This window comes from Salmo salar, chromosome ssa03 (genome assembly GCF_905237065.1).
Source record: "Salmo salar chromosome ssa03, Ssal_v3.1, whole genome shotgun sequence".
Classification (NCBI taxonomy): domain Eukaryota; kingdom Metazoa; phylum Chordata; class Actinopteri; order Salmoniformes; family Salmonidae; genus Salmo; species Salmo salar.
In genome coordinates, this window is record NC_059444.1 from 83,369,150 (window position 1) to 83,384,653 (window position 15,504).

At 43.8% G+C, this 15,504-nt stretch overlaps 1 protein-coding gene across 3 annotated transcripts in view; it reads right to left on the reverse strand.

Moving 5' to 3' along the window:
- Nucleotides 1–15,504, reverse strand: part of LOC106564640 (transcription factor AP-4) — a 29,620-nt gene that overhangs the window by 12,585 nt on the left and 1,531 nt on the right. For 2 of the 3 annotated variants that reach the window (XM_045715644.1, XM_045715642.1), the window contains exons 2-4: nt 14,204–14,411; nt 6,652–6,750; nt 6,111–6,299 (exon numbers count right to left, since the gene is read on the reverse strand). In XM_045715644.1, the coding sequence (XP_045571600.1) occupies nt 6,111–6,299; nt 6,652–6,750; nt 14,204–14,411 (496 nt within the window). The remainder of the gene's footprint in view (nt 1–6,110; nt 6,300–6,651; nt 6,751–14,203; nt 14,412–15,504) is intronic. The other variant, XM_045715643.1, reaches the window with a different exon arrangement.

Sequence of the window (15,504 nt, forward strand, 5' to 3'; positions counted from 1 at the left end):
TTCCGGAGACCTTCTCCCCTACCTCACCTCGCTCATCAACTCATCCTTGACCGCTGGCTACGTCCCTTCCGTCTTCAAGAGAGCGAGAGTTGCACCCCTTCTGAAAAAACCTACACTCGATCCCTCCGATGTCAACAACTACAGACCAGTATCCCTTCTTTCCTTTCTCTCCAAAACTCTTGAACGTGCCGTCCTTGGCCAGCTCTCTTGCTATCTCTCTCAGAATGACCTTCTTGATCCTAATCAGTCAGGTTTCAAGACTGGGCATTCAACTGAGACTGCTCTTCTCTGTGTCACGGAGGCTCTCCGCACTGCTAAAGCTAACTCTCTCTCCTCTGCTCTCATCCTTCTAGACCTATCTGCTGCCTTTGATACTGTGAGCCATCGGATCCTCCTCTCCACCCTCTCCGAGCTGGGCATCTCCGGCGCGGCCCACGCTTGGATTGCGTCCTACCTGACAGGTCGCTCCTACCAGGTGGCGTGGCGAGAATCTGTCTCCGCACCACGTGCTCTCACCACTGGTGTCCCCCAGGGCTCTGTTCTAGGCCCTCTCCTATTCTCGCTATACACCAAGTCACTTGGCTCTGTCATATCCTCACATGGTCTCTCATATCATTGCTATGCAGATGACACACAATTAATCTTCTCCTTTCCCCCTTCTGACAACCAGGTGGCGAATCGCATCTCTGCATGTCTGGCAGACATATCAGTGTGGATGACGGATCACCACATCAAGCTGAACCTCGGCAAGACGGAGCTTCTCTTCCTCCTGGGGAAGGACTGCCCGTTCCATGATCTCGCCATCACGGTTGACAACTCCCTTGTGTCCTCCTCCCAGAGTGCTAAGAGCCTCGGCGTGACCCTGGACAACACCCTGTCGTTCTCCACTAACATCAAGGCGGTGACCCGATCCTGTAGGTTCATGCTCTACAACATTCGCAGAGTACGACCCTGCCTCACACAGGAAGCGGCGCAGGTCCTAATCCAGGCACTTGTCATCTCCCGTCTGGATTACTGCAACTCGTTGTTGGCTGGGCTCCCTGCCTGTGCCATTAAACCCCTACAACTCATCCAGAACGCCGCAGCCCGTCTGGTGTTCAACCTTCCCAAGTTCTCTCACGTCACCCCGCTCCTCCGCTCTCTCCACTGGCTTCCAGTCGAAGCTCGCGTCCGCTACAAGACCATGGTGCTTGCCTATGGAGCTGTGAGGGGAACGGCACCTCCGTACCTTCAGGTTCTGATCAGGCCCTACACCCAAACAAGGGCACTGCGTTCATCCACCTCTGGCCTGCTCGCCTCCCTACCTCTGAGGAAGCACAGTTCCCGCTCAGCCCAGTCAAAACTGTTCGCTGCTCTGGCACCCAATGGTGGAACAAGCTCCCTCACGACGCCAGGACAGCGGAGTCAATCACCACCTTCCGGAGTCACCTGAAACCCCACCTCTTTAAGGAATACCTGGGATAGGATAAAGTAATCCTTCTAACCCCCCCTTAAAGATTTAGATGCACTATTGTAAAGTGGTTGTTCCACTGGATATTATAAGGTGAATGCACCAATTTGTAAGTCGCTCTGGATAAGAGCGTCTGCTAAATGACTTAAATGTAAATGTAAAACTACACATGGTTGATGATATTACTAGTTTATCTAGCTTGTCCTGCGTTGCATATAATCGATGGAGTGCCTGTTAATTTATCATCGAATCACAGCCTACTTCGCCAAACGGGTGTTGATTTAACCTGTTGGGTCTAGGGGGCAGCATTTGCACGTCTGGATAAAAAAAATGTACCCGATTTAATCTGGTTACTAATCCTACCCAGTAACTAGAATATGCATATACTTATTATATATGGATAGAAAACACTCTAAAGTTTCCAAAACTGTTTGAATGGTGTCTGTGAGTATAACAGAACTCATTTGGCAGGCAAAACCCTGAGACATTTTCTGACAGGAAGTGGATACCTGATGTGTTGTATTGACTTTAAACCTATCCCATTGAAAAACACAGGGGTTTAGGAATATTTTGGCACTTCCTATTGCTTCCACTAGATGTCACCAGCCTTTACAAAGTGTTTTGAGTCTTCTGGAGGGAGATCTGACCGAACAAGAGCCATGGAACGGTGATGTCCCATTAGACACCTGGCGCGCTAGTTCATGTTGGGTACCCTCGTTCCAATACGTTATAAAAGAGTATGCATTCGTCCACCTTGAATATTATTCATGTTCTGGTTAAAAAAGGCCCTAATGATTTATGCTATACAACGTTTGACATGTTTGAACGAACGGAAATATATTTTTTCCCCTCGTTCATGACGAGAAGTCCGGCTGGCTTACATCATGTGCTAACGAGACGGAGATTTTTGGACATAAATGATGAGCTTTTTTGAACAAAACTACATTCGTTATGGACCTGTGATACCTGGAAGTGACATCTGATGAAGAGAATCAAAGGTAATGGATTATTTACATAGTATTTTCGATTTTAGATCTCCCCAACATGACGTCTAGTCTGTATCGCAACGCGTATTTTTCTGGGCGCAGTGCTCAGATTATTGCAAAGTGTGATTTCCCAGTAAGGTTATTTTTAAATCTGGCAAGTTGATTGCGTTCAAGAGATGTAAATCTATAATTCTTTAAATGACAATATAATATTTTACCAATGTTTTCTAATTTTAATTATTTAATTTCTGACGCTGACTTGACTGCCGGTTATTGGAGGGAAACGATTTCCTCAACATCAATGCCATAGTAAAACGCTGTTTTTGTATATAAATATGAACTTAATAGAACTAAAAATGCATGCATTGTCTAACATAATGTCCTAGGAGTGTCATCTGATGGAGATTGTAAAAGGTTAGTGCATCATTTTAGCTGGTTTTATGGTTTTGGTGACCCTGTCTTTGACTTGACAAAACATTACACACAACTCTTGTAAATGTACTGTCCTAACATACTCTAAATTTATGCTTTCGCCGTAAAACCTTTTTGAAATCGTAAAACGTGGTTAGATTAAGGAGATGTTTATCTTTCAAATGGTGTAACATAGTTGTATTTTTGAAAAATTTGAATTTTGACATTTATTTGGATTCAAATTTGCCGCTCTTGAAATGCACCTGCTGTTGATGGAGTGCACCACGGGTGGCACGCTAGCGTCCCACCTAGCCCCAAGAGGTTAACAAGCACATTTATGAAAAAAGCACTGTCGTTGCACCAATGTACCTAACCATAAACATCAATGCCTTTCTTAAAATCAATACACAAGTATATATTTTTAAACCTGCATATTTAGTTAATATTGCCTGATAACATGAATTTCTTTTAACTAGGGAAATTGTCCCTTCTCTTGCGTTCTGTGTAAGCAGAGTCAGGGTATACGCAGCAGTTTGGGCCGCCTGGCTCGTTGCGAACTGTGTGAAGACCATTTATTCCTAACACAGACCGTAATTAATTTGCCAGAATTGTACATAATTATGACATTCCATTGAAGGTTGTGCAATGTAACAGCAATATTTAGACTTAGGGACGCCACCCGTTAGATAAAATACAGAACGGTTCCGTATTTCACTGAAAGAATAAACTATTTGTTTTCGAAATTATAGTTTCCAGATTTGACCATATTAATGACCTAAGGCTCGTATTTCTGTGTGTTATTATATTATAATTAAGTCTACGATTTGATAGAGCAGTCTGACTGAGCGGTGGTAGGCAGCAGCAGGCTCGTAAGCATTCATTCAAACAGCACTTTCCTGCGTTTGCCAGCAGCTCTTCGCTGTGCTTCAAGCATTGCGCTGTTTATGACTTCAAGCCTATCAACTCCCGAGATTAGGCTGGCAATACTAAAGTGCCTATAAGAACATCCAATAGTCAAAGGTATAGGAAATACAAATGGTATAGAGAGAAATAGTCCTAATTCCTATAATAACTACAACCTAAAACTTCTTACCTGGGAATATTGAAGACTCATGTTAAAAGGAACCACCAGCTTTCATATGTTCCCATGTTCTGAGCAAGGAACTTAAACGCTAGCTTTTTTACATGGCAAATATTGCACTTTTACTTTCTTCTCCAACACTTTGTTTGTGCATTATTTAACCTGTTGGGGCTAGGCGGCAGTATTGACAATTTCGGGAAAAATATGTGCCCATTTTAAATTGCCTCCTACTCAAACTCAGAAGCTAGGATATGCATATTATTAGTAGATTTGGATAGAAAACACTGAAGTTTCTAAAACCGTTTGAATGGTGTCTGTGAGTATAACAGAACTCATATGGCAAGCAAAAACCTGAGAGAAATCCTACCAGGAAGTGGAAATCTGGATGCATGGGCTCTCTTCAAGTCGTTTCCTATTGAATACACTGTGACGTAGTAATAATTGTGCACTTCCTACGGCTTCCACTAGATGTCGACAGTCTTTACAAAGTTGTTTGAAGCTTCGACGATGAACAGAGCCCGAATGACAAGGAGGGGAAGTTGTTGAGGCAGGGGGTGACATCACTTCTTGGGGCGCGTTCACGAGGGTGGATCCTCCCGTTCCAAAACCTTTTTCAAGACACAGGAACCGTCCGGTTGACATATTATTGAATCTTCACGTTCTGAAGGCCCTTAAAGATTGATGTTTTACAACGTTTGACATGTTTGAACGAACGTAAATACAACTTTTTTTTACTTTTCGCCGCGACATCGTCCGCGCGCTTTCTACACTTGGAGTAGCTTACTGGACGCACGAACAACAAGGAGTTATTTGGACATAAATTATGGACTTTATCGAACAAAACAACTTTTGTTGTGGACCTGGGATTCCTGGAAGTGCCTTCTGATGAAGATGATCGAAGGTAAGGGAATATTTCTAATGCAATGTTTGATTTTAGATGACTCCCAGATGGCGGCAATCTGTATAGCCTAGTGTATTTTTCTGAGCTCAGTACTCAGATTATTGCAAAGAGTGCTTTCCTCATGAAGCTTTTTTGAAATCTTTCATAGCGTTTGCATAAAGGAGATGTTCATCTATAATTCTTTGAATGACAGTTTAATTTTGTATCAATGTTTATGACAAGTATTTTTGTAAATTGTGGCGCTGATTCACCGGCAGCATTTGAGGGGAAATATTTTCTGAACGTCATGCGCCGATGTAAAATGTTGTTTTTATATATAAATATGAACTTTATCGAACAAGGAGTGTCCTAGGAGTGTCATCTGATTAAGATCATCAAAGGTTAGTGCTGCATTTAGCTGTGTTTTGGGTATTTGTGATGCATGCTAGTTGCTTTGAAAATGGCTGTGTGATTATTTTTGGCAGGGTACTCTCCTAACATAATCTAATGTTCTGCTTTCGCTGTAAAGCCTTTTTGAAATCGGACAACGTGGTTCGATTCAGGAGAAGTGTATCTATAAAATGGTGAAAAATAGTCATATGTTTGAGAAATTGAAGTTATAGCATTTATGAGGTATTTGTATTTCGCGCGACGCGATTCCACTGGCTGTTGACTAGGGAGGTTAAACCAAATTGAACACGTTTCATTATTTATTTGAGACTAAATAGATTTTATTGATGTATTATATTAAGTTAAAATAAAAGTGTTCATTCAGTATTGTTGTAATTGTCCTTATTACAAATATATATATATAAAAACCGTCCGATTAATCGGTATCGGCTTTTTTTGGTCCTCCAATAATCGGCATCGGCGTTGAAAAATCATAATCGGTCGACCTCTAGTTTGGTATCATGTTTTTCAAACGAGAAAGCAACAATAAAAACCGTTTCCTTTGTAATAAAGTCAATATTCTGTTGTTGACCTCATGAAATGGTTTTACCACAACAAACTAGCCCAACACCCGTCAATTGAAACGGTGGGAAACTCACAAAAACTGATCAGAAATAAAATCATTGGATAATTATATTGGAGCAGGAGAGTTTATAAATAGCCTACAATATTTTCTGGGACTTTTTAACGACCAAATTGAGGAAATGACTGATTTTCAACTCAAGGTTTTCCAGTACTTGATTTTCTGAGCTCCAAATTCAAGTACTTCAATCACTTCAAACACGCTGTGCACACCCTGAATACGGTGGTTCCTGACAATTACTTGTTGTGGTTGTGTGTCTCTGCTCCTACCTCCTCCTGTCTCAAATGCTCCTCCAGCATCATTCGAACAGAGCGCTCCTTGTCCAGCTGCTGTCTCAGCTCCACCATCTCCCTCCGCAGGTCCTCCGTCTTCTCCTCCTCCAAAATGTCTGGGGAACCGATCCCTTCATCCTTCTCCTCCGCCCCGCGCCTCCTCTTTGGGGAGGAGCCGCTGAACTCCTGTTGGAGCAAGAGAGGGAGCGAAAGGAGGGAGGGAGAGTCAGAGAGTAAGTCATGGAGGACTAAGATAGGGTTGATTTGGACTACGACGGGTGATTCCTTCCATTGCAGTGTGTTTGATGAACAGTCTATGAACTAAGGAATGGACACAGGAAAGTAAACTGAATTTTAAATGCTGAGAAGAGTAGAACATTTCTCATCTACTGAGGCCAGATTACTATTGTTAAAAAACTAAGTAATGATTCTGAGCACAGTAGTGTGTGTAGAGAGCCACGTGCTGGTAGGAACAACTGCGTATCCAAACTAAATGGGGGGTGCACACTAGTGACACCAAATGATGACTGTGTCTCACCTGAATGAAGCGTTTGAGCTGGCTGTTCTGCTGCAGTAGTCGTGTCTTCTCCTGCTCCAGAGCGAAGATGTACTCTGCTGTCTGCTGCAAGATGGCTGCCTGTAGAGGAGTGAACACTGTTATAACTACGACAAAATGATACATAACAGCAACAAGAGCCTCTTGGCTGGTGCTGTAGCAGCAACAAGAGCCTCTTGGCTGGTGCTGTAGCAGCAACAAGAGCCTCTTGGCTGGTGCTGTAGCAGCAACAAGAGCCTCTTGGCTGGTGCTGTAGCAGCAACAAGAGCCTCTTGGCTGGTGCTGTAGCAGCAACAAGAACCTCTTGGCTGGTGCTGTAGCAGCAACAAGAGCCTCTTGGCTGGTGCTGTAGCAGCAACAAGAGCCTCTTGGCTGGTGCTGTAGCAGCAACAAGAGCCTCTTGACTGGTGCTGTAGCAGCAACAAGAGCCTCTTGGCTGGTGCTGTAGCAGCAACAAGAGCCTCTTGGCTGGTGCTGTAGCAGCAACAAGAGCCTCTTGGCTGGTGCTGTAGCAGCAACAAGAGCCTCTTGGCTGGTGCTGTAGCAGCAACAAGAGCCTCTTGGCTGGTGCTGTAGCAGCAACAAGAGCCTCTTGGCTGGTGCTGTAGCAGCAACAAGAGCCTCTTGGCTGGTGCTGTAGCAGCAACAAGAGCCTCTTGACTGGTGCTGTAGCAGCAACAAGAGCCTCTTGGCTGGTGCTGTAGCAGCAACAAGAGCCTCTTGGCTGGTGCTGTAGCAGCAACAAGAGCCTCTTGGCTGGTGCTGTAGCAGCAACAAGAGCCTCTTGGCTGGTGCTGTAGCAGCAACAAGAGCCTCTTGACTGGTGCTGTAGCAGCAACAAGAGCCTGTACAACTTCAAAGGGAAGACTTGTCTAGCAACTTATCAGTACGTGTTACAGGTCTGCTTGACACTTTGTGAACCCCTTGTTCTATTACAGATTTGTTTAGTCTTTACCATGAAATCTTCATTTAACCAGAACCAGTTTTTTTGATCTGACATAACAGCTTCATATTTACCAATACCATATGTTGGTGTACAGGAAATCATGTGCGTAGTAGAAAAACAACATTAAAAAGGAATTAGTGCAGGTACAAAAATAAGTGAACCCCAAGTTGCATTGGTTAAATCAAGTAGGTAATTAGAATCAGGTGGGTAAAATAATTGGGTACCAAATAAACCAATCAAAGGAGAGATCGTTAGGAAAGAGTTTGGGCGGGACTCGGATAAATAGAGATAAGAAACCTGGTCAGTTTGGTGTTTACCCATCCAGGTGAATGCAAAGCACACCATGCCGAGAGGAAAGGAGCTCTCAGAGGACATCAGGACGAGGGTAGGGAGAGCACATCAGTCTGGGGAAGGCTATAAAATCATCTCAAAAAGATTTGAGCTCCATCAGTCCACTGTGAGGCAAATGAAGAGCATTTAACATGACAGCAACTCGGCCTTGAAGTGGACGTCCTTCCAAAATAGCCCCAAAAACAATAATAAATCAGGTAAAAGCCAACCCAAACATAACATCTAGAGATTTGCAGACCTCCCTTGCTGCATCTCAGGTAACTGTGCATGCTTCAACAATAAGAACACTGAATCCAAATGCCATTCATGGGAGGGTTGCTAGGAAGAAGCCTCTGCTGTCAAAAAAAGAACCAAACTGCCTGTCTTAACTTTGCAAGAGACCACCTGGACAAACCTGAAGGTTTCTGGAAGTCCATTCTCTGGACCGAATAGTCCAAAATGGACCTTTTTGGTCACAATCAACACTGCTATGTTTGGCGAAAACCCCAACACTGTCTACCACCAAAGTAACCTTATCCCAACGTCAAACATGGTGATGGGAATGTCAAGATGTGGGGCTGCTTTTCCTCCTCTGGACCGGGACGACTTCACATCATTAAGGGAACCATGAATTCTGAGGTATAGCAGGAGATTCTTGAACAGAACGTCATGTCATCAGTCAAGGAGCTAAAGCTGGGCCGAAAGTGGGTCTTCCAACAAAGACCCAAAGCATTACAGCAAATCTACCAAATAATAGCTCAGGAGAAAGAAGAATTGTGTTTTGGATTGGGCAAGTCAAAGTCCTGACCTAAATCCAATCAAGATGCTGTGGCAGGACCTGAAGCGGACTGTTCATGCCAGACACCTCTCAAACCTCACTCAATTGGCTGAGTTCTGTAAGAAGGAGTTGGCAAAAATCCCTGAAAACAGACGTCAGAGACTGATCACTGGCTAGAGGAGACAGTTACGTCAGAGACTGATCACTGGCTAGAGGAGACAGTTACGTCAGAGACTGATCACTGGCTAGAGGAGACAGTTACGTCAGAGACTGATCACTGGCTAGAGGAGACAGTTACGTCAGAGACTGATCACTGGCTAGAGGAGACAGTTACGTCAGAGACTGATCACTGGCTAGAGGAGACAGTTACGTCAGAGACTGATCACTGGCTAGAGGAGACAGTTACGTCAGAGACTGATCACTGGCTAGAGGAGACAGTTATGTCAGAGACTGATCACTGGCTAGAGGAGACAGTTACTCCAAGTTATCGCTGTTAATGGCGGTGCCACAAGCTATTGACTGAAGGGGCTCACATATTTGAGGACACATCAAATCTGAGTTTCTGTTAAATAAACCATTTGTTAAATAAACAATGAAAATATATATTTTTTTGTTTCTGTCATTTACCTGGACTGTCTGTATTACGAATTGCCCTGTAGGGTTCACATTCTTTCAAGCAGCACTGTACATATCTAGAATTATATGTACTGGGAGTTGAACAGGCATGGCAATCTCCCTGTCCATCTGACTGATCTCTATAGACTTTAACCTACTGTCCCACTATCCCTGTCTGATCTCTCTAGACGAACCTACTAACCCAATTCCCTGTCCGTCTGACTGATCTCTCTAGACTTTAACCTACTGTCCCACTATCCCTGTCTGTCTGATCTCTCTAGACAAACCTACAAACCCAATCTCCCTGTCTGTCTGACTGATCTCTCTAGACAAACATACAAACCCAATCTCCCTGTCTGATCTCTATAGACCTTAACCTACTGTCCCACTATCCCTGTTTGTCTGATCTCTCTAGACGAACCTACTAACCCAATCTCCCTGTCCACCTGACTGATCTCTCTAGACGAACCTACCAACCCAATCTCCCTGTCTGTCTGACTGATCTCTCTAGACAAACCTACTAACCCAATCTCCCTTGTCTGTCTGACTAATCTTTCGACTTGAACCTACTATTCCCACTATATCTGTCTGTCTGACCGATCTCTCTAGACCAGGTATTCCCAAACTGGGGAACGTGCAATGCCGTTGGGGGTACGCCAAATACAAATGTGATTTACATGTATAAAAAATGTAAACAAAATTTTAAAAAAAACATTTTTTCTTCACATTTTCAAACAGTCCATTTATATTTTCCAACGGGGCTATACATTTAGGTGAGTTTCTCTCTCTCGCCTGAGTAGCCTCGTTTCACTGCCAAAAATTAAATTAAACCATCTAGTGTTTCAGCGAAATAACAACACAATGTCAAATACAGGTAGCCTTGGCAAATTATTAACATCCAATCACATTAACCGTTACTCTCTCGCGGGAATTACACTAACGGTCCGTATGTAGCCAAAAGTAGCTGCTGCTCATTCCGTTTGCTCAAAAATTGATAAATAGTTTAAAAAAAGTAAGGCATGCGTCCATAGAGACACATACCAGCTCTACTGGTAGTACTGCTACACCTGTCGACGACAAGTTGTTCTGCTTCCACGAGCACATCCAATGCTAGCATCAGTAATTCTACATGTTGTTAGCCCAGCTAGCATTGACACTGACAGTTGTGAATCTGATGCAGCTGAAGAGCTACTGCCCCCTTACTCAGGAAAGCACTGAACAACAGACAGGGACGGTGGACCATCGAAGAGGCGAAAATATGATGAGAACTACATTGATTTGGGGTTCACTTATAATGGGAGTAGTGCCTTTCCTCAGCCACAGTGTGTTATATGCACAAAAGTACTATCTAACAACTAGATGAAACCTTCACTCTTGCGCAGACATTTAGAAACAAAACATGCCAATTTGAAAAATAAGCCACGGGAGTTTTTTGAGCGAGAATTAAGATGACATGTATAAAAGCAACCGATACCATTAATAAGAAGGGGCTAGAAGCGTCTTATATGATGAGCTACCGAGTGGCTAGGACAAGCAAGCCCCAGACTATTGTGGAGGATTTCATTCTTCCTGCTGCTGCGGATATGGCTGGGACAATGCTGGGGGAAAAGGCCAAAAAAAACTGTACAGACAATGTCTTCATCAAACAACACTGTTTCACGACGCATCAGTGACATGGCTGGAGATGTTTTGAAACAATTACTGCTTCGCATACAAGCCAGTGAATTCTATGCGTTACAGCTGGATGAGTCAACAGATGTGGCAGGCCTGGCACAGCTCCTGGTATATGTCCGTTACGTTTATGGGGGGTCAATTAAGGAAGACATACTCTTCTTGAAACCAGGACAACAGGAGAGGATATGTTTAAAGTGCTAGACAGCTTTGTGCCATCAAATGGACTTTGGTGGTTAAGATGTGTTGGTATCTGTACTGATGGAGCAAAAGCCATGACAGGGAGACATAGTGGAGTGGTGACGCGCGTGCAAGGAGTTGCTCCCGACGCCACTTGGGTACAGTGCAGCATCCACCAAGAGGCTCTTGCTGCCAAGGGGATGCCTGACAGCTTGAAAGACGTTTTGGACACTACAGTGAAAATGGTTAACTTCGTTAAAGCAAGGCCCCTGAACTCTCGTGTATCTACTGCATTATGCAATGATATGGGCAGCGACCATGTAACGCTTTTACAACATACAGAAGTGCGCTGGTTATCAAGGGGCAAAGTATTGACACATTTCTTTAATTGAGAGAAGAGCTTAAAGTTTTCTTTACTGACCATAATTGTCACTTGCCTGATGACGAGTTTCTCACATGACTGGCCTATCTGGGTGATGTTTTTTCTCGCCTGAATGATCTGAATCTAGGATTACAACTATCAAAGTGCGGGACAACATTGAGGCTATGATTAAGAAGTTGGAGCTCTTCTCTGTCTGCATTAACAAGGACAACACACAGGTTTTTCCATCATTGTATGATTTTTTGTGTGCAAATGAACTCAAGCTTACGGACAATGTCAAATGTGATATAGCGAAGCACCTGAGTGAGTTGGGCGCGCAATTACGCAGGTACTTTCCCCGAAACGGATGACACAAACACCTGGATTCGTTATCCCTTTCATGCCCTGCCTCCAGTCCACTTACCGATATCTCAACAAGAGAGCCTCATTGAAATTCAAACAAGCGGTTCTGTGAAAATGTAATTTAATCAGAAGCCACTGCCAGATTTCTGGATAGGGCTGTGCTCAGAGTATCCTGCCTTGGCAAATCAGCTGTTAAGACACTGATGCCCTTTTCAACCACGTACCTATGTGAGAGTGGATTCTCAGCCCTCACTAGCATGAAAACTAAATACAGGCACAGACTGCATGTGGAAAATCATTTAAGACTGAGACTCTCTCCACAACCCAACATTGCAGAGTTATGTGCATCCTTTCAAGCACATACATCTCATTAACCTGTGGTGAGTTATTCACAATTTTCAATGAACAAAAAGTTGTATATGTAAGATGGCTAAATAAAGAGCACAATTATTGATTATTATTACTTGTGCCCTGGTCCTTTAAGAGCTCTTTGTCACTTCCCATGAGCCGGGTTGTGACAAAAACTCTCACTCATTCTTATGTTTAATAAATGTATTGTATAGTGTGTGTAGCAGGCTTACAATGATGGCAAAAAAACAACATTTGAGAGTGCGCTGACCCAGATGCTAGAGGGGGTACGCAGCTGGAGGTTGAATGTTTGAAGGGGTACGGGACTATAAAAAGTTTGGGATCCACTGCTCTAGACTTTAACATACTAACCCAATATCCCTGTCAGCCTGATCTCTAGACTAACCCAATCTCCCTGTCTGTCTGATCTCACTAGACTAACCTACTAACCCAATCTCCCTGTCTGATCTCACTAGACTCACCTACTAACCCAATATCCCTGTCTGATCTCACTAGACTAACCTACTAACCCAATCTCCCTGTCTGTCTGATCTCACTAGACTAACCTACTAACCCAATATCCCTGTCTGATCTCACTAGACTAACCTACTAACCCAATCTCCCTGTCTGATCTCACTAGACTAACCTACTAACCCAATATCCCTGTCTGATCTCACTAGACTAACCTACTAACCCAATCTCCCTGTCTGATCTCACTAGACTAACCTACTAACCCAATCTCCCTGTCTGATCTCACTAGACTAACCTACTAACCCAATCTCCCTGTCTGATCTCACTAGACTCACCTACTAACCCAATCTCCCTGTCTGATCTCACTAGACTAACCTACTAACCCAATCTCCCTGTCTGATCTCACTAGACTAACCTACTAACCCAATATCCCTGTCTGATCTCACTAGACTAACCTACTAACCCAATCTCCCTGTCTGATCTCTCTAGACTAACCTACTAACCCAATCTCCCTGTCTGATCTCACTAGACTAACCTACTAACCCAATCTCCCTGTCTGATCTCACTAGACTAACCTACTAACCCAATATCCCTGTCTGATCTCACTAGACTAACCTACTAACCCAATATCCCTGTCTGATCTCACTAGACTCACCTACTAACCCAATATCCCTGTCTGATCTCACTAGACTAACCTACTAACCCAATCTCCCTGTCTGTCTGATCTCTCTAGACTAACCTACTAACCCAATCTCCCTGTCTGTCTGATCTCACTAGACTAACCTACTAACCCAATATCCCTGTCTGATCTCACTAGACTAACCTACTAACCCAATCTCCCTGTCTGATCTCACTAGACTAACCTACTAACCCAATATCCCTGTCTGATCTCACTAGACTAACCTACTAACCCAATCTCCCTGTCTGATCTCACTAGACTAACCTACTAACCCAATATCCCTGTCTGATCTCACTAGACTAACCTACTAACCCAATCTCCCTGTCTGATCTCACTAGACTAACCTACTAACCCAATCTCCCTGTCTGATCTCACTAGACTAACCTACTAACCCAATCTCCCTGTCTGATCTCACTAGACTAACCTACTAACCCAATATCCCTGTCTGATCTCACTAGACTAACCTACTAACCCAATATCCCTGTCTGATCTCACTAGACTCACCTACTAACCCAATATCCCTGTCTGATCTCACTAGACTAACCTACTAACCCAATCTCCCTGTCTGATCTCACTAGACTAACCTACTAACCCAATCTCCCTGTCTGTCTGATCTTTCTCTCTCCAACTCCCTCCTATCTGACCTTACTAAATGTTCTCTCTCTGACCACAATATGTGGTGGACTTTTCTGCCTTTATTGTGTCCTCTTATAATTCCATTAATGCACGTTGTAGTTTGCTACGCGGTTTTAATTTGTTGTTGTCTAATAAACAAGTCAAAGTCTGACCTACCTTGCTGAGTTTCTCTCCCTTCCTTTCCTCCCTCGGACCCACCTTGCTGAGTTTCTCCCCGTCGCTGTGGGGGATGAGCGTCTTGAGCGATTGGAAGCCGGAGTTGATGCTCTGCATACGCCGCCGCTCGTTGCTGTTGGCGATCTCCCGACGGATCCGCCGCTCCTGGTCGCGTGCCGTCTCCGGGGTCAGGGGAATGTTCGCCAGGCTGGGGGGAGGAAGAGAAGAGGTCGTAAGGTTACACAATAGGGGTCAAAGGTCCACAGTGTAGATATTAAGTGAGATCTTCAAGTTGACCTCTATTGGTCAGTTTTGAATGGAGTATAAATTCAAAACATGAATGAACCTACTGTGAGCAACAGCGCAGCTATGTATGAACTATCAAAACAAGCCAGAAAACAAAGCTTTGTTGAGCTTTCAAAACAGAACCATTGTGATGGTCAATGTCGATGCTAAAAATACAGTAATAACCATGTCATGTGCCATGCTTCCTACGTACCAAGCTGACTGTGCCCTGAGAAAACAGCATGAAAGTGCAGAACAGGCTTTGATGCTGTTTTCTTATAACACCCTAGCAGGCGCTTCACATGGCCCACTGCACAACACAATGCTGACTTTCCTGCTAGAACCCCTGGCCAAACCCCATTGTTTCAGACCTCTGAGCCCACGGAACACAGCCTGTGAGAATTCCAACCATAAAAGCGTTTGTCATTCTGATTTGTTCAGCATGGCACCCACACAGATTCCATTTGGGATGGGAAATGTCTAATTGAACTTCCACATCCTCTGTATCTAATGGGAGTATCACTGGGAAGCTTTCTAGTAGCAAGGCTCTTATCAGTACTGACTCAGCTGCCTCAGCAAACACAGGGAACAATTGTGCCGACACAGATGGGGAGAGAACGTGTCTGCTGTTTCCTTACATCCCAGAAACCAGCCAGCAAACACAGCCTATGCCAAATCACGACTGGGTGGTAGTGAATAGCGAGCCCAGTCAGAAATACAACCACCATAGCTTGACAGACTAGGAACAGTATATTAGATGAGTTGCTTTTACAGGGTCTCCAAATTATAGCAACATTAACATAATAAACATTAAAGTATTATCATAATAAATACATATTTCTAAGTGAGAAATCATGTTTCAGAATGTATTGTGGCCAAATTTGCACCTCAAAGACTATAATTTAGTGTTGCTTGCACAATTTTATGCAAAATCCTACATTCGGGATTTTACACAATTCGAAAATAGAACTACATGTCCCAGACCATGTGCGCAGACCACACTTTATCCTTCATCT